Source organism: Phoca vitulina, unplaced genomic scaffold (assembly GCF_004348235.1).
Source record: "Phoca vitulina isolate PV1807 unplaced genomic scaffold, GSC_HSeal_1.0 scaffold3, whole genome shotgun sequence".
NCBI lineage: Eukaryota > Metazoa > Chordata > Mammalia > Carnivora > Phocidae > Phoca > Phoca vitulina.
In genome coordinates this window covers 35,590,143-35,618,116 of record NW_022589706.1, presented here as the reverse complement: position 1 = coordinate 35,618,116, position 27,974 = coordinate 35,590,143, and the positions used below count along the sequence as shown (strand labels likewise).

The 27,974-nt window shown below is 36.8% G+C and overlaps 1 protein-coding gene across 5 annotated transcripts; it reads right to left on the bottom strand.

The window, feature by feature from the left end:
- Positions 1 to 99: 99 nt before the first annotated feature.
- Positions 100 to 27,761, bottom strand: OCIAD1 (OCIA domain containing 1). 5 transcript variants are annotated; one of them, XM_032400338.1, is made up of 9 exons: positions 27,532 to 27,761; positions 26,129 to 26,191; positions 25,195 to 25,275; positions 17,045 to 17,098; positions 11,349 to 11,396; positions 9,684 to 9,819; positions 7,860 to 8,035; positions 3,362 to 3,514; positions 271 to 806 (listed from the first exon to the last, which is right to left on the bottom strand). In XM_032400338.1, exons 2-9 carry the CDS (start codon positions 26,184 to 26,186, stop codon positions 769 to 771), a joined length of 744 nt encoding a protein of 247 aa, XP_032256229.1. In that variant the 5' UTR covers positions 26,187 to 26,191; positions 27,532 to 27,761; the 3' UTR covers positions 271 to 768. The 5 variants fall into 5 exon arrangements, with proteins under 5 accessions (XP_032256227.1, XP_032256228.1, XP_032256229.1 ...); XM_032400334.1 differs by lacking the exon at positions 27,532 to 27,761 and adding an exon at positions 27,319 to 27,518; XM_032400335.1 differs by lacking the exon at positions 27,532 to 27,761 and adding an exon at positions 27,340 to 27,518.
- Positions 27,762 to 27,974: the final 213 nt, after the last annotated feature.

Genomic DNA, 27,974 nt, shown 5'->3' with positions numbered 1-27,974 from the left:
GTTTCATTTTCCATTCACCTGAACCAAACATTGGGTAGATAATGAACAAAGTTTACCAAATTATTATTCCTGTGGAATCTGCAAATTTTTCAAATATGACCATTGCTTAAAGGTGTTGAGCTATTTACGTTTATTTACATGCGTCACATTCATTATACTATTAAATATTCAGAAACAGATGACTTCATTTCCTATCCCCACAAACACCACTTACATATAATTATACTTAAAAATAAAGACATTACAAACAATAAATCCATGAAATCAACAAAGATGCATGTTCCTTTATGTTTTATTTACCATAAACATTAGTAAGTGAATACAGCAAACACTGGAGAAAGGCTTTTTAATAATTTTTGGGTGTAAAGCTTAACACTTAAAATTATTCTTGCTCCTCCCCCACCCACCCCAATTCCACATGCAGATACTTATTTTCATATATGCTGATCCTAGAGTAGACAATTTCTTTGTAGTTTCATAAGAGAGTATCCTTACCCTGTAACTTAAAACGATTTCACAAACTATATGTGATCATGGTATAATATCATCATTCATACAGTTCCTCAAGGTGAATAGATTCACACAACATTCACATTAAAATCTGTGTTTTTAAACATCATTTTAAGAAGCCAAACCACAAGAACCCAGGTTCTAGTTTTAAATGTGTTTATGAAGACTGCTGCTGAGCTCAAAGCATGCAGATATTCATGACCACCTAGATGAAGCTGGATATTGAAACGCCTTCAGTAGGTCCAATGATGCAATTTTTCACTCATCCCAAGTATCTCCATATTTGTTTACTTTGACTAGGAAAAAAGCACAAATAATTGATGATTCCAAATATTGACAAGTAAAAGATACTATTTTACGTTTGCTACTATGATGAAAATTATGTTTCTCTTTCATTTTCAATAAATGCACATGAGAGAAAGGGGCTAGCTAGACTTTTGTGAAGTGAAGGTTGGACATAAATAACGATGCACTCTATCAAAAACTTTACATCAATCTTTTATCCTCGTAACAAGCTTATAAAGTAAACACAATCCCCATCTGAAGGGTGAGAAAACAGATTAGTAACTTGCCCAAGGTACAAGCCTTTAATAAAGCGAACAGAACCAAAATCTGAACACAAGTCTATTGAGGTCCAAAGTGTGGACACCTTTACAACTTACCATACTAAGTGTGGTACAGATTATAGAACATACAAAAAAATTACCAGGAAATAAAAAATAATAAACATTTGAATTTTGTTTCTCACAAAAAATACAGTAACAGAAATGATCAAGTCTTCAGGTTGTGGTTAATTCACTCTTCTCCCCCATGAGCTGTAATACTATACAAGAAGGAAATGGTTTCCAATATTCCTGCATTTTACATGAAATTACATTTTGCAATAAGCTCCTCTGTCTTCTCTACTCTTTTACTTTCAGCCTCTCTTCTTCACAGCCTTCATCTGTGGATTACAACTCTTCAGAAGACTCAAGTATTCATAACAATGTAAAGGAGCAGTTATCAAAGTACAGACTAGGGACCCCTTCCACAAGAGTCTTTCAAGGAGTCTGTTTAAGTCAGCCTATTGCATTATTATACTAAGATATTATATGCCTTTTCCCTCATATTTTGCCTTTTCCCCTAGCTTTCATTTCCTCATGAATATAAGGGAGTCTTCTAGAAGCTATATGATGTGTGGTGCCATCATGCCCTGATGGCTAATTGATAATATGCTTCTGTTTTTGAAATTTCTCAGTCTTAATTTCTAATTTAGGTAAATGTCAACAAACATAATCTACACAAACTGAAGCTGAAAACTTAAGTGATACTTTCTGACCAAGTGAATCTACACTGTAGTAATGTCAAATTTTCTGTCTAGATTCTAAAATAGAACATTCTAAAAAATCACCCGAACTATTTCATAACTGTTTTTCTTTAAATTATATAGAGCGCACACAAAAAAAATCAGCTTTCTTTTTACAAAGAAAAAAGTTATTTCACATTACTGTCATGTAACAGAACTTCGAGATTGTTCAGTCGAAACCACAAATGTCAAAATCCAGCATGTGCCAAAGATCTACCTGATTCATTTCCTTTTGTTAACCTTTATTATTGAGGCCCAACCAAAACACTTCATTCATATCTGATACATCAGTGCATACTACGCTGTGCAGACATATAACAGAAAAGCTTACAAAAATGAGAGAAATGCTACTGCCTGCCCTCATGGAGCTTACAGTCTAAATCCTCAAATTAATTACTGGAACAAAGTACCAGTAAGTCTTTATATATTATAAAATAATGGCCACCGAATGCAAAATGTTTATGCTAAAGATTTTCTTCTAATGACAAACATTAACAAATATTTTTTATTACAAATCTATTTGAAAGCTGGATTTTTTTACATTAATAGTATGACAGCAATATTATTCATGATTGTTATGAAAACAGAATTCTAAATGAAGCAACCACTAACAATTAGAAATAAAATTGGTTCTAAAAGAACAATCATAATAAAAAATACTCAAAACTTTTATGTATTTTTGCATTCTTTGTGGCATAGGACTCTCAAGAAGGTACCAAGGACCTCTTCCTTCCCTTTTTTTTAAAGTAATAAATAGAAAACCTTAAAACAATGACACTCTCTAAAATTCTTCAAAAAAGATGTCATAAAATTCTACACTGAAATAGGTACAAACCCCTGCTCAAAATGCCTTCTTCCATTAGGGGTAAACTTCTGTGTCAGAAAATTTACTTTGGGTAATGTAGAGCTGTTCCAAAAGGAATGAAAACAAACTGTGATTTTTAAATTTAGAGTTAATTATAGAGCAAAAGTACTATTGAAAAAAAGGTCAAACTCCTCTTCTGGAAGTGCCCTAAAAGCTGGTTTATAACGCATATAACTTCTATTTCAATTTCACAAAACATAAGAAAATCAATTTCACTCCTCAATCGTGATTCTCTCTCATTCTGCTTAAAGTGTCACTACAGCCTGTTATCAAACTCAGGCAACCAGATTTGGTTTGAGGCATTCGATGCATCATTTAAAAAACACTTATTAAGTCCCAAGGTGATTTCTGATAAAAGAAAACATTCAAATGGATTTATAATTTATACAACTTATTAAAACTAGTCTGTTTTAATTCATACCACTATTTGGACTTTATTATTTTCTAACACAAAACGGTCTTTGGAACACCTTAGAAAAGGAAAAACTAGTTAACTGTGACAGAACTATTCTTTTTAAAAAAATGTTATTTTGGTTAATTGCTTGCAGAATTAAATCACATATTAGTATAGTTAATATTTTTAACTAATGCTGCAGTTTCCGATCCTAAAGAGTAAAGTGATTCAGACTAAACTATCATACCTTCTTTTTTTGGCATTCTTTCCTGCATAGGCCTGACTGAGGGGTCAGTCTTATGTGTTAAAGTTACTTCATATGACTCTCTGTTCTTATTCCTTAATTCCTCATATGTAATATTTTTTCTCTTAGGACTTTCTTCAGGGTTGGGATCAGGTCCTAAAACAACAAACAGTTAATAAATGGTGATAAAAGGATTTGAATAAATCCAAAGCAACTAAATTTTCTAAATGCTTCTTACCTATAATAAAAACAGAATAAAGTAAAAAGTCAAATTATTACCACCATTCCAAAAGTACTGTATTTCCCCCAAGATAATTACAAAATGAAAACTGACTTTCTCTTACAGTTCTAAGCTTTTATTTCTAAAATTTAAAATCAACATAAAAAAATTAAAAAGTAACCATGGCCAGAAGAATGGATATCATAATATATACCAGTGTAATTTATATTCACTAAAATATTAGTGTTTTACTGGAAAATTATTCACACTGTTTATGTAATTAAAAAGAAATATATCCTAATAGTGGCAACTGAACAAAATTTGACATCGTATATATTTTACTTAGTAATATTTCCATAGTTGAATGTTCCTATAATCAGTCTATATGTGAACAACTATTAAAAAAAAAAGTGCCATTTTTATACTTAAACAAAAACACTTGGAAATAGCTGTTGAAAAGTATAAAATATAGCCTTCAATCACCGTATGCATCATTTTTACTCAGGTCTAATGGAGCAATACTGAGGCAGAAAAAAAGTGGCAACGATAATTTTGGCCAGGTAACCAGCCTTTATTCTTTACCTCTCCCAAAGAGAGTCAAAGTAGCAATATATATCATCAAAGAGTTAAATATTGATGTAAAAATAAGTGGTTACTCTTACTATTAGACGACAGGAGCAAATACTAAACATAGTTTACAAAATGTATAACCAGCAAAAAAAGTCATATAAACATTTTAAAAGAAATGAACAATGCTAACGTAACATTCAGTCAACTACTACTTAACTTAGAAAGTCTTACACCCCACTCCAAAAGTAGTAGTTTTCAAAGTTCTTACATACAAATTGGATACATCATTTTATTAATATAATCATTAATTAAGATAATTTTTTAAAAAGCAGTTTTTGTAACTGGTATTTTGGAATTCTACAGTAAGGTCCCAGTGAATAATCAGAATTTTCAAATCAACGTAACTACAACTTTAAATGTTTTCAGGCATAACCTTTTATTTCACTACAAAGTATACTGCACTGATACAAAGCAAAAGGCTTTAAATATTAGTTTGAATATTATACTGTTCTTGAAAACTAAATTTTTGCTAAAAAAGAATGCAAAGAAAAATATGATAACCTTATATTGGGTTTAAAAAGCACTCACATTTCATTATTAATGAGTAATTATTAAACTCATTTCCCTTTACCATAAATGATATTTTTAAAATTCTGAAGGAGACAGTGTATACTAGATTATTAGTTAGGAACCCTAAATTCTCATTCCCATTTTGCCAACAATCAGTGAATATCCTTGGGCAAATCACTAAACTTCTTTGAATCTTGGGTTTTCTCAGTTGTGAAATACAGACGTTTGACTACATGATCTATCTTTAAAGTTCCTTCCAGGTCTAATACTTTTTCTCACTGAAAAGAAAATACTTCTTTGTTCCAAAATTCTGTGACAAATAATGGAAACATAAATCAGAAGATTAGGGAGAATTTTTTCCACTTACAAAGCCCAATGAAAATATTCTGCATTGTGTACGGACAGCATGATTTACTACTTTGGGAAGGTTATAAAGAGCTGGAAGGAATAAAATATAAAACAGCAATGACTTAAATCTAACTGTAATAAACTATCTATGATAAGTCTAACAGCAACGAAAGAGTACTTTCTACTCTGAAACATTAATAACTCTTTCAATTCCTAGTAAAAGAAAGCAGAACCAAATAGGGCAAACAGGGCTTTAACAAAAGGAGAGAACGTCCTGGTAAGGGAGGGCAGCAGCTAGGGCAAAGCAGAGGCCACAACTGGCCCATGTGGAGAGTAGTCAAAGAGTGGCAAGCTTGATTTAGAGAAGGGATTGAGAAAGCAGAGCAGTGGATGGATAGATGGCTGCACCTCGAGGACAGAAAATATATTAAAATATGGGCCTTGCTGTAGTCTGTGGGCAGATACCAAAGGGCTTTTTTTGTCTGTCTGCTGTTATTTGGAAAAGGAATTGTACAACATAGCGTGGAATTTTTTTTTTTTTTTAAAGATTTTATTTATTTATTTGGCAGACAGAGACATAGCGAGAAAGGGAACATAAGCAGGGGGAGTGGGAGAGGGAGAAGCAGGCTTCCCGCTGAGCAGGGAGCCCCGCAGATCCCAGGACCCTGGGATCATCACCTGAGCTAAAGGCAGACACTTAATGAATGAGTCATCCAGGCGCCCCAGCGTGGAATTTTCTAATGCAAATGGAAGGAAAGATGAAAGTCATTACAAGGAAAGAAGTCATGCATGGCCGGAATACAAGTAGAATGGATCTGAACTTGAGAGACTAGGAAAATGAGAGATGCAGTGAGAACTAAGAACAGATGCCTTTGAAGATAAATACTAACCACTCTCTCCTAACCTGCCCACCTCCTTCCCTCTCTGACTACTTGGGAGGTCTTTGTTTCCAAACATTGGGGGGGGGCGGAGTCAAGACTCTCAACACCTTTCATCCACTTAAGATGTCTTTAATTATTTTAACTTCCATTCTCTCCTGTTTCTTCTTTTCCAAAATGGTAATACTCACTGCCCCCACCCCAACTTGCTCCAAAGCAATGCTGTCCAATATCACTTTCTGTAAGGATGAGAACGTTCTGTATCTGCACATTCCAACAGAGTAGCCACTAGCACATGTGGCTACTGAACAAGTGAAATGCTACAAAGAAACTGAGGAACTGAATTTTCAATGTGATTTAATTTTAATTAATTTAAATGGCCACATATATATTTAGTGGCTACTTTATGTTCTAACCTACCCAGAAGCCCTTCTACAACCTCTGCAACATTACTTGACCTATAATCAACTTCGCCCCTTCCCACTGTTTCCCCTCCCTCCCTTTAACCTACACATAGATCCAAATCTCTCCCATCTCAAGCAACAAAAATGTTCCTTTAACCTTATTTGTTCCTCATAGTTACTGGCTTATGGTATTTGCATTAAAGCAAACGCTTTCAAAGAATATTCCATCCAAAATCCCTTATCTAAAACTTTGTAGTCAGAAATGTTTCAAAATTCAGTTTCTCAGATTTTAGAAAGATGTCATAGTATATAGCTTGTTAGTATATTACTTAATATTAAAAAAAATTTTACTTAATATCCATACATTCGGAGGTTTGAAGAAGCAATGCATAAGCAAACATTAATATTCTGTACAACAAAATGCAGGAAAAATCATATTAAGATAAAGATTATAAATAGACTATGCCAGTTTAGGCCAGAGTGTGAAAGGAGTTAAGTCAGATTTCGTCACCAGTTTAATTACAAAAAAAGCTTTGTAGGGGTGGCTGGCTGGCTCAGTTGGTAGAGCGTGTGACTCTTGATCTTGGGGTCATGCAGTCAAGCCCATGTCAGAAAAATAGATAATAAAAAAATTTTTTTAAATAAAGCTTTGTGGTTATCAAAGTTTTTTTGGATTTTAGGATTTTTAGATAAGGAACTGCAAACCTGTACTTCCTAATTCTTCACTTTTCACCACAAATTAGATTGAAAAAATGAAAGAAGGAAATGAGCAACTGTTAAGAGCCTATGACTTGTCAGGCATTACCTCTGATTATTTCATCTCATTCCCAAAGTTCTTTAAGAGAGGTATTATCTCCATCCCAGAGATCAAGAAGCTGAAGCGATCACAAAGTTACTTGCCTAAAGTCACATAGCTAGCAAATGTCAATCATTCAAATCCAGGCCTTAATCCAAAGTTGGTGTTGTTTCACTTACATTCTGCGATCTTCAAAGCTAGTATTTACACAAACTTCACAAAGCATTTTCACATGGATTTTCTCACTTGACAAGAGTTCTGTAAGGCAGGTAATTATTATTTTTCTCACATTACAGACAAAGAAGCTGAAAGCCTTTAAGACCAGCCTAACAAGTGTAACCTCTCTGAAGCCTCCCCATGGCCCAATTTACCACTTCTTTGCAATGATCACTAAACTTTGTTAGTATTTTTGATTAATGGGACATATTAGTAATTTTTCCTTATATTTCTATATCTTCTAACAGTCTAAGGGAGTTTCTCAAGGACAAGAAGCAGGTCTTATTCATCTATACTTCTTCCATACCTAGCTGGAGTGCCTGACACCTACTGGACGTCAAAAAATGTTGAATGAATGAAGAAACAGATGAACACACATGCTGAGTGTAGGCTGATGGTGGAACATACAGGTGATATCCAGCAGAAAAGGTCATCAAATAAAGTTTATACATACGTTGGACCATATAATGCTGAAACTCATTTCAAGAGAAGTTTCTACCTTGGGCAATATGATCAGTAATACCAGTGGGAGTAGATTCATTCATAGAAGCACTGAATGGAATTGGCTCATAACGAGGAAGCATCTCTTTTTCTATGTTGTCTGCGGCTGGAGACGTCACAAAAGATGAATGACCACCCAAATTTGAGTCGTATTTTGACTTTTGAGAATAGTGCCTGTAAATCATATTGTATAAGAAATACAAATTACTGCCTACACCGTAAAAAAAATGTGTTACGGTATGAAAACTAGTTATCTTACTTTCTAAAGGAATGATGTAATTTTTACATAGTTATCTAGAACAGTAAAATGAAATCTGTTTCTCTCTGCCACAAAAACCTTAAAAATAAGTTTTGACCCATTTATACAACTTAAAAACCACCACTCTTAATACAGAAATGTATATCCAATTTTCTAATTCCTAAGCTTCATATTTTTTTAAAAAAATTATTTACTTGAGAGAGAGAGAACATGTGCGAGGGGGCGGGGGGAGGGGCAGAAGGAGGAAGAGAATCTCAAATAGACTCCCCACTGAACATGGATCCCAAAGCAGGGCTCAATCTCATGACCCTGAGATCATGACCTGAGCTGAAATCAAGAATCGGCTGCTTATCCAACTGAGTCATCCAGGCGCCCCACTTCAGAGATCATTTTAACAAGTTTAACGTCCTTGGAGGTGTGCCTAGGTGGCTCAGTCAGTTAACCGTCTGACTCTTGGTTTTGGCTCAGGTCATGATCTCAGTCAGGGCCATGGAATTGAGCCCCATGCCTGAGATTCTTTCCCCCTCCCTCTCCATCACCCTCTTCTGCTCCTAGCCCCCGCTTGCTGGCGCACACTCTCTCTAAAATAAATAAATAAATAAAATCTAAAAAAAAGGTCCTTGGAAAGAAAAAAGTATTTCAAATCAGAAAGTATGTTCAGTTCCCACATTAAGGGAAGTTACTTCCACAGCTAGCAGGCCATAAACACTATTTTGCTAAAAAGCAGATATATAAGTAATACTAGCTTTTGTGGGGTTTACCATTTATAACAATTTATCTATTAAATCTACTAAATTACATTATTACTTATCTACCTATCCAAATGGACAGATTCATTTATTTATACTTACATAATTAAAATAAAAATTTGGAGAATATACTTAAAATAAGGATTAAAAAGTTAAAATTTAAGAGATGGGACTGATAAAATTTGGGAATTCAAAAGAAAAGTCCAAAATATAGTACTCAAAGGTATTTGCCAAATTAAAATCCTTTATTCTGGTATAAGCACTCCTAACAGGATGCTACTCTTTATTTAAAACAAAAGTAGGGGGCTGCCTGCGTGGCTCAGTCGGTTAAGCGTCTGCCTTCAGCTCAGGTCATGATCTCAGGGTCCTGGGATCGAGCCCTGTGTCGGGCTCCCTGCTCAGCCAGGAGCCTGCTTTTCCCTCTCCCCGCACCCAGCTCGCGCTCTCTCTCTCTCAAATACATAAAATCTTAAAAATGAATAAATAAATAAATAAAAATAAAACAAGGTAGGAGTGCCTGGCTTGCTCAGTTGATAGAACATGGCAGCTCTTGATCTTGGGATCCTGAGTTCAAGCCCCAAGTTGTGGGAAGAATTTTCTCAAATAAATAAATACAAATAAATAAAAATAAACCAAAGGTAGGCATATTTTACTCCACTTTTTAAAACAAAATAACTTTAGCGTGTTGCAAAACGGAGTTTCCAACAGTCCCTCAGGTTACACAATGTTTCATGCCCTGAATTATAGCAATATCCAGTTACAATTTTTTTAGCTAAAATTAAAAGCCTTCAATAAAAATCAGAATTTGGCCTACCCAGATGGTGAAGATCGCCGTGCCTGTCCTGAGCGTAAAGCTTCTCCCAGAGGGGAATTCTCAAGATTTCTGAACTTCTCTTGGCAAGTTTTCACGTAAGAAAGCTTTCCAGCAAAGTATCCCATGATACAAGCAACTTATTTGTAAAAACAAACAAAAAATGTGACTCAGTGTGCCCATTTAAATAAAAATCTCTCCTAAAAGAAGTTTTTAAGAAATGTGTTCTTAAATAGGTCTTTATATGGGAAAACTCATCATTTCCTGAAATAATGGTAAAAGTACCATATTAAATCAGATTCAGAGTACACAGAAAGATTCTGTAGATATAATTCACTTTCACAAAATAAAATAATCCAAAATAAAACTGCTCCATGATATATAAATTCCACTTTACTAATTATTAATATAGACAGGAAAGATGTGGTAAAGGAATTAAAAGAGTTCTAGCCTAGTCACAGGGATTTCAGGCCATTTCTTTTCCTGTAAAACGGGAATCATACTATTTGCCCAGCTAATAATTTCATAAGACTGTTTTTAAAATTAGGTGCAACAACGACGGGATGGAACTGGAGAGTGTTATGCTGAGCGAAATAAGTCAATCAGAGAAAGACGTGTATCATATGACCTCACTGATATGAGGAATTCTTAATCTCAGGAAACAAACTGAGGGTTGCTGGAGTGGTGGGGGGTGGGAGGGGTGGGGTGGCTGGGTGATACAGACATTGGGGAGGGTATGTGCTATGGTGAGCGCTGTGAATTGTGTCAGACTGTTGAATCACAAATCTGTACCTCTGAAACAAATAATACATTATATGTTAAAAAAAAAAAAAAAAGATAGCAGGAGGGGAAGAATGAAGGGAGGGAAATCGGAGGGGGAGATGAACCATGAGAGACGATGGACTCTGAGAAACAAACTGAGGGTTCTAGAGGGGAGGGGGGTGGGAGGACGGGTTAGCCTGGTGATGGGTATTAAAGAGGGCACGTATTGAATGGAGCAGTGGGTGTTATACGCAAACAATGAATCATGGAACACTACATCAAAAACTAATGATGTAATGTATGGTGATTAACATAACATAATAAAAAAAAATTAGGTGCAACAAATTCCTTAAAATAATGAATTATGACGTGGTACCTGAATGTGGCTACTGTTGCCTTATGTGTTTATCTCCAGTATATAAAAGAGGCTAACCTGGAAAGACTCTTTATAAAAAGTCTCGGGTGCTCTTTTTTAAAGCAATTTAGCTTCTTTCCTATAAACCATACTATAATATGTAGATAAATTATGCTTATTTACACTTTAACATGTAAAGAGATTTTTTAAAGTTAGACTTAATTTTAAAAGACATTTTACTTCCCTATATCTGGACAATTTTCTTTCCTCGTAAACCAGAGAATTTATTTTAAAATACTACATATCTTTACAAATTATTTAAAAGTAATCGTTTTATTACATTAAAGAAAAAAATTCTCTTTCAAATAATTTGTAATTCTTAATGCTAACAATAAAATGCCCAAGTAGTTGACTAGTCCATTTAATGAAAAGCTTAAACAAGCTGGTCAAAACAAATAACCAAATAACGGTTATGAGTTAGACAAGACAAAACGTTTGGTAAAAATGAATTACTTTACTTAGGTAAGAAAGCGAGTGTTGTCCATACTTACATATAAGTTTAGGGATGGAACCATATTTGGGATGACTTGAAAGGATTCCTAAAGATAAAAGAGTAGATATTTCAGAGTCAGACTATGAGAGATAGACACATTTAGATAATTAAGATGTCTTATCTTTTATTAAAATAAAATAGGCTTGGGGTGCCTGGGTGGCTCAGTTGGTTAAGCGGCTGCCTCTGGCTCAGGTCATGGTCCCAGGGTCCTGGGATAGAGCCCCACATCGGGCTTCTTGCTCAGCAGAGAGCCCGCTTCTCCCTCTCCCTCTGCCTGCCGCTCCCTCTGCTTGTGCTCTCTCTCTCTCTCTCTCTGTGTCAAATAAATAAATAAAATCTTAAAAAAATAAATAAATAGGTGGCGCCTCGGTGGCTCAGTCGTTAAGCGTCTGCCTTCGGCTCAGGTCATGATCCCAGCATCCTGGGATCGAGCCCCGGGCTCTCTGCTCCGCGGGAAGCCTGCTTCTCCCTGTCCCACTCCCCCTGCTTGTGTTCCTGCTCTCGCTATCTCTCTCTCTGTCAAATAAGTAAAATCTTTAAAAAAATAAATAAATAAAAGCATATAAGAAAATGACACAAATTATGGTAAAAAGTGCAAGAAAACTATTTCTGTGAGCTATAATCTAGTCTCTTCTAATGTGAGACAAAAGTAGTAAAAAGTCTAGCAATGCAATATAAAAATATATTTCTCAGCAGCTTTGGGAAACCCACAAAGACAAAAGGAAAAATCAGTACAGACTATAAGTATTACCTGACTACATTAGCTCTTTCCATTACCTCAGCAAAGTCTAAAGCTACAGCTATTTAAAAGAGAGAACCAAGTAAATTCAACATAAACAAAAAAATGAAGAAAATCCAAAAGAGTCTACCATCTATTAGGTGAATTTAGCAAGATCACTTGACACAAGGTCAATATACAAAAAGAAAAAAAAAATAATAATTCCTGTATACCAGAAACAAACTTTTTTGAGAGATATAATTTATTATAGCACCCAAAAACATCAAAGATCCAGGAGCAATCTAATGAAAAATATGAAAGATCTGTACACTGAAAAGTACAAAACTTACTGAGAGAAATGAAAGCTAAGTGGAGGAATAATACATCCATGTCCATAAAAGGAAAGACTAAATACTGTCAGTATGACAATTCTCCATAAATTCATCTTTAAATTCAATGCAATCCCAATTAAAAATCAAAGAAAGTATTCCTAAAAGTTGAAAAACTTATTCCAACTTATTCTAAAAATCATGTGGAAATACAAAGAGCTGAGAACCAAGGCAATATTGAAAAACAACAAAACTGAAAAACTGACTACCAACAAATATCGAGATCTATAATAAAAGATCTATAATAAAGCTACAGTAATTAAGACTGTTCTAAGTGCAAGAACAGATAAACCCATCAAAACCAGAAGAGAGTCGAGAAACAGATCCACACACAGTCACTTATGACAAATGCAACACTGCATGCAGTGAACAAAGACAGTCCTTTCAAAATATGGCGCTGGGTCACCTTCATATCCATAAGGAGGAAAAATGTACCTTTATCCTACCTCATACAATACAGGCATACCTCAGAAATACTGCAGGTTCGGTTCAAGAGCACCACAATAAAGGGAGAATCACAATAAATAAAGTCAAATGCATTTTTCTCTTTCCCAGTGCATATAAAAGTTAGGTTTATGCTATCCTGTATTAAACATGAACGACATTGTCTAAAAAATAAAAACAATGTACATACATTAATTACTTTACTGATAAGAAATGCTAACCATCATCTGAGCTTTTAGAGAGTTGTAATCACTGATCACAGACCACCATTACAAATATAATAAGTAGAACATTTACTGTGAAAATTGCCAAAATGTGACACAGAGACACGAAGTGAACAAATGCTATTGAAAAAATGAGACTTGTTCAAAGCATGGTTGCCATAAACAATAGATTTGTAAAAACCACAGTATCTGTGAAGTGCAATAAAGCGAAGCACAATAAAAAGAGATATACCTGTATTCAAAAACAATTCCAAATGACTTGAAAATTTAAGTATGAAAGAAAAAATAAAGCTTATAGAAAAAAGCGTAAGAGATTCTTCATGTCCTGTTAATAGACAAATATTTTAGAGCATAAAAAGCCTTCATCATAAAAAAATATGATAAATTTTACTCTATCATATTAAGAACTACAGTTAATCAGTAGGAAAAAATAATCACAATACATAATATCTGACAAAAGACTCACTTCTAGAAGACATAGAAAACCCTCACGAAACCAACAGAAAAAGACAATCCAATGAAAAATGGACAACAGACCTGAACAGACACTTCGCCAAAAAAGAATATATTCAAGTGAGCTATAAACAAAAGAAAAGGTCCTCAACTTCATTAGTTATTGGGGAAATGCAAATTAAAACCACAATCAGTATTACTGTTCACTCACCACAATGGCTAAAATTCAAAGGACATGAAAGAGCAAGTGTTGGTTATAATGTGATACAAACAGAACTCTACTAATAAATTGGTATGAGAGTGTAAATTGGTCCAAACAATTTAGAAAGTTTGGTAGTATCTACCATAGCTGAAAATATAATCTATGACCCGGCAAAATGTCTACCAAAAGATGCTGTATTCATAGCAGAACCACTTGTAATAGTCAAAACTGGAAATTACCCAATTGCCAATGTACAACAGGATGGATAAACTGCTGTGGTATATTTACACAGCAGAAAACTATATGGCAACAAGAGTATATAATCTATAATTACATGCAACAATGTGGATGAATCTAGTGATGTGCTAGAAAACCAGCTCTCCAAATAAAAAGCTGATTTGTAACGTCGGTCGATTTCCATGGAGAAAATACTTGCACCATGACCAATTCCAAGCTATCAATGTTTAAACACTGGCTTGCCAAGTTATTGAAAACTGAACAATCAGCTTTCTGGAAGTGGTACAAGCCAGTTCTAGCATACCACTGGATGAATCTTACAACGTTCAAAGAGGGTATACAAAAGAACATTTAATTGTAGGATTTCATGTATATGAAGTATAAAAAGAGAACTAAGTTATGCTATTAGCTTTAGTTACACAACTGAAATGAGAAAAAGGAAGATGGTAACAATATCTACCTTCATTCAAAAGAACTGTTCCTTCATTCTATCACCAAGTAGTTACAGATCACTTATATAGACACTACATACTAGAAACTAGGAATATAACAGTAAACAAGATGTTCTCTTTAGCTCTCACAGAGTTATTACAGTTATAGCCTGTTTCCTAAGAGGAAGTAGCAATAGAGGCAAATAGACTTGTTGAAGGCTAATTTAATACTCTTGGCAACAGATGGTTGCATTAATTACAGTGGCAGTGCAGATGGAGGTAGAGAGTTTACAGAGATTTAAGAGATGGACTAGAATGAACATTCATTGGGTAAGGCAAATAAGGGGTAGAAGTTAAGGATAATGCCTCAGTTTCCTAGATGAAGAGTGCTACCATTCAGACATGTGGACAACAGAGAAACTGGTCTGGAGGGAAATGAACTCAGTTTGGGATGAAGTCAGTTTGAAGAGTTTCTAAGGAGGGCCACTCATGTGAAGATATGCAGAATATGGTTCTGGAGCAGATATGAAGGCTAGCAATAATTTTCATGGGGGTTTAGAGCAATAAATGGTCCTGAAGCCCATTATCACTGGGTAATAGTTTACACAGACTGAAGACTGAAAAGTCAAAGCAGAACTCTGAAGAACACAAGTGGAGGATGAAAACCCACATTAGAATATTAAGTACCAACAGCTTAAGAATTTTTGTCTGTGTTATCTACCAAAAACAGTGTATAGTACATATTAGACACTCAGAAAACATGAAAAAATGGAGGAATTGCCAGCGGCAGGAGAAAAACCAGAATATGCTGTCATGGAAGCTAGGGGAAGAGAACGGTTTCAAAGACTGGTTAAAGTCGTATAACGATCAAGAACACAAACTGCCCATCGAATTAAGCAACAAGGAAGTTGTGTTGGTAATCTTTTAAAGTGTTGGCAAATGTCAGAACATATGCATAATCTTTTCACACAGATTGTAATGGGTTAAAAGGAGTAAAAAGTGAAGTGCTCATTCGTGAAGTCTGGCTTCAAATGCAAGACAGCTGGGACGAGTTGGAAAGGGATATGAGGGAAGATTTTTCTTTTTCATGTTCTCAAGTTAGAACAGACCTGGGCATGTTTAAATGTTTAACAAGTAGTGATGGAGCAGCTAAGACTATGTTGAGTATGACACACTGTGGATGAAAGCATATACAAAATATCAGGCATTCTGATTAAATGCAAAATGTCTTGGTGGACTCTGAATTCCTTTTCTAAAGTCTTCCCAATTTCTTTTTTTGAGACTGACTTTATTAGAACACTGTACCCAAAACAAATCCTCAATACAACTAACAATAAAACCCCTTAATCCTGGGAAATAGTTACATGAATAACATATCATTCAATATTCTTTTTTATATTTTTATTCCAAATTATCAAAACCCCAACAACTCTGACAAAGTTATTATAATAAGCATTCTTCCATAAACTAGGTTAAATCACTTTCAGCAATTCTTTCTAAAAAATGTAGGGGCACCTGGGTGGCTCAGTTAGTTAAGTGTCTAACTCTTGGTTTCCGTTCAGGTCATGATCTCAGGGTCATGAGATCAAGCCCCATGTCGGGCTCTACACTGGGTGTGGAGCCTGCCTAAGATTCTGTCTCCCTCTCCCTCTGCCCCTCCCCTCCACTCGCATGCACACTCTCTAAAATAAATAAAATCTTTTAAAAAATAATAAAAATAATTAAAAATGGATTACTGAATTCTACCGTTAAGGCTCCAGGATCAGACCTTACAGACAATTACAAAGGAGCACTTTGGAACAGTATTATTGATCATGGTATGACTTTTGCAAATGAAATCACAGAGGCATAGTGCCATTAATGACAAGTCAAATAATCACCAAAAGGTGACTAAGAATCCAGGAAGATTTTAACTGTAAGAAAAATTGCCTCCTCAATTACAGGTTCTAACATTTTCAGCGGGATTCACCCTATCCGAGAACAAGTCTATCACAATATATCTGCAACTAAAAAAAGGGAATTTCTGCTTCAGTTATGTGTGTAGTTATGTAGGAGCAAGGCACTGTAATAGTCACACCAACAGAATTTGGGACAGAAAGCGTCCCCAACCCTCTTACTCTAAGACAAAGCTCTGGTTTAAGGAGCTAGGGAGCTACTGATCTTTAAACCAGTGCATTTAAGAATCACCTGGAGACTGTTAAAACAGATTCCTAGGCTCTACCTCAGAGACTGATTAAGGAGTTCTGAGATGGGGCCCATGAATTTGCATTTCTAACAAGATCCTAGGTAATAGTGATGATGGCCTTCCTAGACCAGGTTTTTTCCTCTACCTCCCTGCAAAACCTCTGTAGGTTTTTAGCTACTTTTTTGCTCTTGTAGGTTGTTAATGTTGCTACAGTGTCAGAGGACATCAAATTCTCAAGTCAATATATCTGAGTCAGTGGGTCCATGGAGACGTAACTCTCCTTATGTTGTAGAACCTGATCAATGGTCATGTTTAATATGATACATTATTATACTTTATCTAAAAATCAGGAAAACATAAAAACATAATGATATCCAAAATGCCAAATAAATTTGAAGTTTAAATATTTACCTTTACTAATCAATCCTTGAGTAATCAACATACTTGTTGCAGCCAAAGGAACAGCTAAAGGAGGAAAAAGAACTTGTCAACATCAACAAAAGGAAAAGATTTTGTCTGAGTTCATTAGGATAAATATGTGTATAACCATCTAGGAAGATCTTTTAAAAGAGATTTTTCCGGGTTGCCTGGGTGGCTCAGTTGGTTAAGCATCTGCCTTTGGCTCAGGTCATGATCTCAGCGTCCAGGGATCAAGCCCCACATCGGGCTCCCTGCTCAGCAGGGAGTCTGTTTCTCTCTCTGCCCCTCCCCCTGTTCATGCTTTTTCTCTCTCAAATAAATAAAATCTTAAAAAAAAAAAAGATTTCTTCCATTTTTAAAAGCTGTATCATAGGGGCGCCTGGGTGGCTCAGATGGCTAAGCGTCTGCCTTCAGCTCAGGTCACGATCCCAGGGTCCTTGGGCTCCTGGCTCAGCAGGGAGTCTGTTCCTCCCTCTCCCTCTGCTCATGCTCTCTCTCTCTGCATCTCTCTGTCTCAAATGAATAAATAAAATCTTGAAAAAAATAAAAGAAAAGCTGTATTATATACAGTCAGTAGAAATATAAAAAAAATTTTAAATTTAAGAGATTATTACAAATATTAAACAATGTAATTCAAAAACCATCTAGATTTGGCTTTAGAAGAGCCATTCATTAATATCACCAATAAGAACAACATACTAAATAGGGACAAAAAGTCATTTCTGAATTAAAGTAAGGGGGAATTAATGAGAGGCAAGATTTATTATTATTATTACAAGTAATAAGAGCCACTACTGAATAATTACTAAATTCCATGGCCCATGCTAAATGCCTTATGTACATTTTCTCATTTACTTTTTACCATCTCTCTAAGGTAGAGTTATTTTTTTAATTACTGCCCTTTTAAAGGTAAGAAAATTGAAACTCAGAGATGTTAAGCAATTTGCTCAAGGCCATACAGGACAGCTAATTCAATGGCAGTTCCAGATTCTAACTGATACCGTATCTCAAGCTTTTAAGTTCTGTAGTACGCTGTATGACCAAAACACAAGAAATATTTGTCCACAATTATATGGTGACAGGGGCAAGAATACACAAGTATACATTTTAAATACTAAAGTTTCTTCTTCTAAACCAGTGAATTCCTAAAACTAAGTGAAAATATTACATAATGTAACATTGTGTCAACTATACTGAATTAAAAAAAAATTCTACATATATACACATATTAACCCAGACTGAAAAATCCAAAGCTCTCCATCATAATCTCAAAGGAGCTCATAATTAAAAATCAGTTTACACCAGTACTGTCCAACAGAATTTTCTGTGATGATGGGACTAGTCTGTATCCATGTTTTCGTTAGGTAGTGTGCAGAAAAGATTTAAAATAAGAGCCCTGAGGCTGCTGTCCTTAAAAAGACCTCCTTACAAGGTCCTTGGCTGATGTGTGGGAACATCACTGGTAAACAGTTCCCTACAAGTGATATAAAACTTGACCTGAATGATAAGTGGTTCACTATGCCTAAACTGCTTACACAAATACAGCTCATGCTGAACACCTGCTTTCCTTCTGAGAGTCTGGAATTTCAGTACTTGCTAGGCTGAGTGTATGTGACCAGCCCCCAGTAAAAACCCCAGGCACTGAGTCTCCATTTAGATTCCCTGGTGGGTAACACATCACTCACATTATCAGAACCCATAGCTGGAGAAATTTACCATGTCCTTTTGTGTGTGACTCTACTAGCAGAGGAGTCTTGGAAGCCTGTGCCTGATCTCTTCTGGACTTTACCCCACATTCCTTTCCTTTTGCTGATTTTGCTTTGTATCCTTTCTGCTATAAAGTATTTTAAATTTAAATAGCTAGATGCAGCTGCTACACTGGACAGCACAGTTTCAGACCAGGGGTTGGGAATACTCTATAAAGACCCAGATGGTATGGTGCGCCTGGGAGTCTCAGTCGTTAAGCGTCTGCCTTCAGCTCAGGTCATGATCCCAGGGTCCTGGGATCCAGCCCCGCATCAGGCTCCCTGCTCTTTTAGGTTTTGTGGGCCACAGGTCTGTCTCATCTACTCAATTGCCATTTTAAAGCAAAAGCATTGAGACAATAGTAAACAAATGAACAGATGTGTTCAAATAAAACTATTTATGGATGCAAAAATATAAATTTCATGTAATTTTCACGTTAACAAAATATTATTCGTTTGATCTTTTTCAACCATCTAAAAATAAAAATGTAAAAGCTATTCTTAGCTCATAGCCATACAAAAACAGATTTGGCCCTTAGGCTATAGTTTGCTCAACTCTGGTCTAGACTATATGAGCAATTTAAGAACTAAGGTAATTAAGACGTTTGAATTATTAGAGATCTCATGATTAAAACCCATAATTTTGGAATAGGGTGGTTAGCTTTGCCATCAGACATAATCTGCAGAAACCCTAAGGTTTGAATCCTTGGTCTACTATTTATGAATGGATTTTACTTTTGCTAGAAAAATGCTTAAGGTTGGTTGGTTAAAATATTTTATTACCATTTAAGGTTTTTTTTGTTTTGTTTTTTAAGATTTTATTTATTTTTTGAGAGAGAGAGAGAGACAGCGAGAGAGGGAACACAAGCAGGGGGAGTGGGAGAGGGAGAAGCAGGCTTCCAGCGGAGCAGGGAGCCCAATGCGGGGCTTGATCCCAGGGTCGACCTGAGCCGAAGGCAGACGCTTAACAACTGAGCCACCCAGGCTTCTCTATCATTTAAGGTTTTTTAAAGGACGAGTCCCTTCTCATTATAGCATCAGTATAATTTGTTATCATTTTTCCCCTTCAGCTTGATTCAAGGATTTCAACATGAAGCACTGAAGAATCATACAAGGATAAAAGGTGTTGAGTCAGTGGGCCATGTCTACAATGGACAACGCTGTTCCCATGTCACTTTGTCCTTAGGCCAAGATGGTATAATACAGAGAGTTAACAATTTGGTTAAGAAGATTCTAGTACTAGTTCTGTCATTCACTACTATGTCTTTATATAGTAGTACTTTTCCTGCTTTATAGGATAATGGATTAGAACTGACGTCTGTCTCATGTATTATGTCACAGTAAAAGAGAATGGTAAAACTGAACAGACTTCAGAGATTATCTAGTCTTTATTCTAACCAGAGTAAACTGATATTCAGAAAAAATAAGTCATGTGCTCAAAAGCAACAGATAGGGGCGCCTGGGTGGCTCACTTGGCTAAGTGGCTGCCTCCAGTTCAGGTTATGATCCCAGGGTCCTGGGATGGAGCACCACGTCAGGCTCCCTGCTCAGCGGGGAGACTGTTTCTCCCTCTCCTTCTGCCCCTCCCCCCCACTCATGCTCGCTCTCTCTCGCTCTGCTCTCTCTCAAATAAATAAAATCTTAAAAAAAAAAAAAAAAAGGCAACATAGGTAGTTTATAGTAGAGCTGAGACTAAAACCCAAATCTCCTGACCCCCCCAGGGCCATGGCCTTTTCCACTGCAGTATGTGACTCCTATCTCAGAGTTGGTTAAATAATGTTTCTTTAGGCAAATCAGTAATACTGCTGACCAAAAGCTATTTTGCATTATGACCCCAGTCCCAACCATATCCAATATGAAGACCCCTAAAATTCCTTAAACTCTTCTCTTACAATAACAAAATGCTACTTTAAATTCATAACTGTGTCCAACTGAAACTTTTATTTTGTTAATCACAGTAGCACTAATAGTCATATGATACAGACTGCTTAACACTTACAAAATAAATTGAATTAATCCCCATAATAATCCTATGAAATGAGCTGTTATCCCCATATAGCTAAGGAAACTGAGGCATACAGACATCAGGTGCTTGCCCAAAATCTGAAAGCTAAGTGATGGAGCTGGGACTTGGATCCAGACAGGCACCAAAGTCTACACTCATCAATCACTATACTGTCTCATTAGAAAACCAGTAGTACAGCAGCACCCAGCTGGCTCAGTTCAGTGGAGCGTGCAACTCTTGATCTTGAGGTTGTGGGTTCGAGCCCCATGTTGGGTGTACAGATTACTTAAAAATAAAATTAAAGGGGCGCCTGGGTGGCTCAGTTGGTTAAGCAACTGCCTTCGGCTCAGGTCATGATCCTGGAGTCCCGGGATCAAGTCCCGCATCGGACTCCCTGCTCAGCAGGGAGTCTGCTTCTCCCTCTGATCCTCCCCCTCTCATGCTCTCTGTCTCCCATTCTCTCTCTCAGATAAATAAATAAAAAATCTTAAAAAATAAATAAATAAATAAATAAATAAATAAATAAATAAATAAATAAAATTAAAAAAAAAAAAAGAGGGGCGCCTGGGTGGCTCAGTCGTTAAGCGTCTGCCTTCGGCTCAGGTCATGATCCCAGGGTCCTGGGATCGAGCCCCACGGCGGGCTCCCTGCTCAGCGGGAAGCCTGCTTCTCCCTCTCCCCCTCCCCCTGCTTGTGTTCCCTCTCTCGCTGTGTCTCTCTCTGTCAAGTGAATAAATAAAATCTTTAAAAAAAAAAAAGAAAAAAAGAAAACCAGTAGTACACATGTATATTATTCACAAAATCTATAAATGATGCATAAAACCAATATGAATTCATATACCTTTTCAGTAATTCCATAGGTTGAGAACTACTGTAATACTAGATTCCTTCATTACCTGTACGTATGGGCACAGATATAACCGGTTTGTGGTTGGTGCATAGGACCACAATTTCAAGAAACTGGAAATAAGATCCCTTCATAGTTGTATTTTAAAATTAAAAGTAGATTAAAGTAGAAATAAACAAGTTACCAATAAAGAGAATGAACCCTAGATCAAATCTAATTTTAAACCAAGACGAATATATTTAACACCTCTAAAAAAATGTGTAAAAATTACCCTAATAAGTACTTTTTCTACTCATTCCTACTTTCATCACACCTTTTTTAAAATCAGTGGACATAAGATGATACTCTCCAAAGTAACATGGATTCCATTAATCCATTTATATAAAGTTAACATCACATACTGCATATTAACATATGTAAACATGCACATCCTTATATGAAGATATGAATGTTAATGTACAAAATTTCCTAATACATGACTATTAGTTCTCCTGATAACTGTATGCTGAATTGCCTATTGTCTGTGGTTACAGCCAAGGTTCTGTTTTCCATGTTTGATGTTACTGCAATATGCAACACCTAGCCTGTTTTAAAAGTAATCATTACTTACTAATGTACTAATTCAAGTTACTCAGTAATTTTCCAGTAATCCAGATATGATATACAACTAATAAGCTGGGTTTTAGCCTCTCTTTATTACATGCTAACTTGTGATTAATCCGGTTTTTTTAAACATTTTATTTTTAAGCCATCTCTACACCCAACATGAAGCTCAAACAACCCCAAGATCAAGAGTCACATGCTCTACCAGATGAACCAACCAGGCTCCCCATGATTAATCTGTTTAAAAACACAGAATTACTGAGGCTCCTACGGTTCATATACTACACATCCTACTTTTAATAATCAGGCATACATGAGTACTCTGCCTACTGATCACTTCTCTTCCATACTCTTAGTATAATGCTGTTACAGCTATTTAGAATGTTAAACCTATACAGTAGCTTAAATTTATCAGCCAGAAATTAATCTAGATACCATAGTATCTATGTGGCCATGAGCCCAACATTACAATGATCCCAAACCCCTATCCACCAGACTTGTCGTCTTCTTAATTCTGTGTCAACAATAGACTTGAAAATAGATCATTTTGTCTATCTACTCTAGGCAACCCACAAAGATAAAATATCTGTTGCCAGAGTACAACTGAGTTCCCTGAGAAATTAGAGCCATAAAAACTTTTTCAGGTCTCTGATCCACGAGGACTATGGATATAAAGAATTATTTATTCTCACCTGCAGATGTGCATCATCATCTAATCCTTACTCAGGTTCTTTCTAGCTTGAAAGCTCTCTGAATATTTGAACTGAAGATAAAATGCACAAGATTATATGAGAGCTCCTATTATCTTTTTGGTGTCTCTTGATTCTTTTACTACCACTTGTTGCCTTATCCATGGGTGCCATCCAAACTTTTGTCATGTATTCTACCATTCCTACATATTAACCACATGACAGGTATTATCAGTTTTATGCTTTTATTCCTACACTTAATTCCTTGAATTCACCAATACAACTATACCTCCAACCCTAATTTCTCACATAAACCTTTGCTGCTCTCTAGTTGCTTACAGATCTGCAATTAAATGTTGCACCAGGAAAGAGTGTCCAAACTAGTTTCCTCCTTCAAACAATAACTCCTACTGATTAAATATCTTTTAATCAGTAATGTCATTATTAGTCTCCTATGATGGATATCTTGAAGTTAATACCCCTTATAGTTTATTTAAAAATCCTTTACGTATCCTTTTAAAAAATCTTCCAATGCCATCCCATCTTCTGTAATCCAAACGACACTACACTCAATGACATCTCAATGACTGCATGCCTGAGTTACTGCCAAAAGCTCGTAACAGACTGCACAAAGATAACTTCTCATCCTTCTAACCCATCCTGCACACTGCTACCTAATCTTCCTTTTAAAAATTTGCAAACCAGGGGCGCCTGGCTGGCTTAGTCGTTAAGAGTCTGCCTTCGGCTCACGTCATGATCCCAGGTCCTGGGATCGAGCCCCGCATCAGGCTCCCTGCTCCACGGGAAGTCTGTTTCTCCCTCTCCCACTCCCCCTGCTTGTGTTCCCTCTCTCGCTGTGTCTCTCCTGTCAAATAAATAAATAAATAAAATCTTTAAAAAAAAAAAAAATTGCAAACCAACTCCTTGGCCATAGAACTGAAACTATATAATGAACCAAATCTTTAACTTCTTGGTATTAGGTTTATTTTCTACCCCCAACAGAAGACCCCTATTCCAATCAATTCAGCCTCAAGGCTCCAGTAGAGATCAAGTTATATAGACTCTGCCTTTGCTCACTATTCCTTTCATCTAAATGTTTCTCCAATCCCATTCTTCTTCATTTACCTCAAGTACTATTAGTTAAGTCTCATTTGTTTGAAAATGTCTTTTTTAGCTAAAATAACTCCCTTTTTAAAATTCCTACTGCCATTATGCACTTAATCTTTCTCCAAGTGTTTCATGTGTTAGCTTTGTCTCAATTACAACAAAAAACTACTTTAGGACAAACACTATGTCTCATAACACTTATCTTCCAAGCACTGTAAGCATAAATGCCAGGCCAACTGATGAAAATGTACATCTTCTTTAATTACTTAAGTTGTCCCTTCCCTTTCTAAAATTCCATTCTGTTTTTCTTAGAATTACTTTATTTGAGGGGCACCTGGGTGGCTCAGTTGGTTAAGCATCTGCCTTCGGCTCAGGTCATGATCCTAGGGTCCCGGGATCAAGCCTCATGACACCCTGCCTCAGGTTTCCCCGCTCTGCAGGGAGTCTGCTTATCTCTCTCCCTCCACCCCCCAACTCGTGCACGCATTCTCTTTCTCTCTCAAAAATACATAATATCTTAAAAAAAAAAAAAAACCAGTATGAAAGGACTGCAGTGACCAGATGAAGCAACTTCAGGACTCTGTTCAAAAGATTCTATTTTATGCTGCTTTCAACATTCTCTGTATTTAAAAAATAAAATCTTCATGTACAAGGTCTCTAGTCGCAAATCAGGAGCTAGTAATGTAACAATATTTCACAATAAGGTGGAAACTAACTAGGTTTTATCATATAATAGAAGTCTAACAGTTAAAATCACAAGCTTCTGTCTCAGACAGACCTGGCTTCAAGTCCAGACATTACAACTTTCCAGACATTACAACTTACCAGCTCATTTTACATCTCTAAACTTCAATTTCTTCATTTGTAAGGTGAGGGTAATAGTTATCAATCTAATTGGGTTGTTTTTATATAATCCACGTATACTCAGTAAATGCTAGCTGTTACTGCTACCAACAAAATTAATTCATGGTCTTGAATAAAGTTCTAGAAATTATTTCTTTAAATATGTACAATTTGTTTCCCTTAATCAACTTCTTTTAGCAGTAATCACACTACACCAAAAGTGTGCCAATTTCTTCTATACGAAGTCACAATAATTTCAGGTACTAAAGGTCAAATTTTGTTGATTAGAAAATTTAACTTACATCTGAACCAGAAGCTTTCATCATTGCACTCTGCGAAGACTCTTCTTTCTTCTTCTGTTGGAATGTAATCAGCCCCTATGTCTTTTTACCAAGGAAAATTGGCAAACATTAAAATGCCCATGGAAAAGCTAAGCCTAAAAATTTAATTCTGTCTAAACATTAACAAAACACATCCATTTTTTAAAAAATGAATGAAACAAATGCCTTGTAAACTTTTTTTCATTTAAATTCAATTTATTTAACATATATTGTATTATTAGTTTCAGGGGTAGAATTTAGTGATTCATCAGTTGCGTGTAACACCCAGTGCTCATAACTTCAAGTGCCCTCCTTAATGCCCATCACCCAATTACCCCATCCCTCCACCCACTTTCCCTCCAGCAATCCTCAGATTGTTCCCTATAGTTAAGAGTCTCTAAACAATGGGCTTGTAAACTTTAGCAAACTGACCTCAAAGAGAAGTTAGTGCTACTATCTATTAGTCAAGACTGGCTACATAACATGCTGGTCCAGCGCAAAATGAAAATTTGGGACCATTTATTCAAATTATTAAGAATTTCAAGATGGAGGTGCCTGGGTGGCACAGTCAATTAACTGTCTTGACTCTTGGTTTCAGCTCAGGTCATGATCCCAGAATCCTGGGATCTAGCCCCATGTTGGGCTCCAGGCTCAGCAGGAAGTCTGCTTGGGATTCTCTCTCCCTTTCCCCTCCCCCCCATGCTCGCACGCGTGCGTTCGCTCTCTCTCTCTCAAATAAATCTTAAAAAAAAAAAAAAGGGAATTTCAAGATGGCAACAGTAGATCATTAAACAGAGTGAGTCCCCTTGTGACTGCACAGGTCACACACCCCTGAAGCCAGTCCAATTGCTGTTACTAAAGGCTGTGTTTCTACATATAAAGTGCTTCTAATTATAAATATTTAATTGATAGTTACGGGGAATTGGTCTTGGAACTTCTGCATTCGGCTCTCGAAAATCAGCCCTCCCATTCATTTTTCCTGCATCAAAAACATTTAAGTATTAGAAATCATTAGACCAAAATCAATTAAGATATAGCACAGTAAAATCACTAGTCTACAGGGAATCAAAGCAACAAATATATACTAAATACTACTACATCTGAAATACCTGACATAATAAAAATAGTGACCTAAATAAAAAAAGCATCAGACCTATTAACTAAATTGGAACTGATTACTCATCTTAGGTCCCCTAACTGAAAAAGAATAGGTCCTTTATAATTATTTACCAACAGATGATGTCATATTAAGATATAAAAGAATATCAAAGAAATAGGCATATTTCTCCTCCTAAAGCTGGGTTATTTCACATTACCCTGTTTTTGTCCTTTCAGAAATATATGCACAAAGATTACGATGATTTCCCAAAATAGAAGAAGAAACATCTCAAAATTCATTTCTGGGCCTCCATTTTTTTTAAAAAATGAAATAATCATCAGGAAACATACAACCTCTCCCACAAAGCACTACTCCACAAAAACTGAATAACAAAGACGTCATATCCTTCTCCCTGTGGTTAAAGCTAACAGCAAATTCTGTATCCTCCAAACTTTCCTCGCTCTCTAGAGACTTAGAATATATGATTTAAAAATGCAAAATTTCAAGAATATGTTTTTATTTATTTATTTTTTAACCCACGTCTCAGAACTTAAGAGACCAACAGACTGGATAACTGCGTATTTTATAGAATGTTCACACAGGACCATCATTATTCCCATCTTAAAAACCATTTACATGAAAACGTGAAATGGCATACACGGTGAGGATAGCAACTGAGGCCCTTCCATATTTCACTCACTCAATAAACCATCACTGAAGGCCTACTATAGGTCAATCCCGTGACTAGGAAAAAGAAATAGGGTAAAATGAACTCAGGAATGGATGGAGCTTGCTAAATAACTACTTATATCCTAAAACAAATAAAAAAATGAAACGTTATTTCCCGTAACTGCATCTTACTTAGAAACCCTAGCGACAGGGCGGACAAGGCCCCTTCATACAACACAATTTTAACCTCTTAATGGCACAGAAAAAAGCTCAACTGAACCCTCGTCGGTCTATGGCCGATTTACGCACTGCATCCCCGCAATACCCGCGTCTCCCACCTGCAACACCCCGGTACACACATTAGTCACCAAGTAATCACTCCCTCGCCTGCCCCAGGGACCCGCACTCGGGAGCCCGAGAGCCAGTGGGCGATAGGCCCACCCTCGCAGGAGGGAAAATGGCGGAAGGTGCAGCGTAGCGGCTGGCCGCACGGAGGTGGTGAGTGGGCAGGTGGGGGGCGGAATGCAGGCTCTTTGCGTCATCTCACCCACCTCCGGACGACAGCGGCGAGCGACGGCGCGGCGAGCCGGGGCGATCGGGGGCAGAAGGCCTCGAGGGGACCCGAGAAGGGTCAAGAAGGAAGAAAAGCGCGCGGAAACCGGCAGCCGCGCGGCACTGCAGCGGAGTTGGGGGATGGGGAGCAGACAGGCACCCAGCCTCCAAGAAGTCACCCAAATACGGGCTCAAAATGACCGCAACCCGGAAGCACTGGCGACCTACGGAAGGAAATGACGTCAAGACCTCCCCGCGGAACCCAAAGTCGAGCAGCCTCCGACTGGACGCCAGCGCCTACGTCTGTCTGCCCCGCCCTCCTCTGCTCGTCCCTCCTCCCTTCTCCCCTAGGCCGCGGCGCTCGCGAGCTGCACTGCGGCTGCGCGCGCCACCTCTGCGGGTCCGGACCCCGCCCCACCCCCTTCCTGACCGCCGTAGGAGG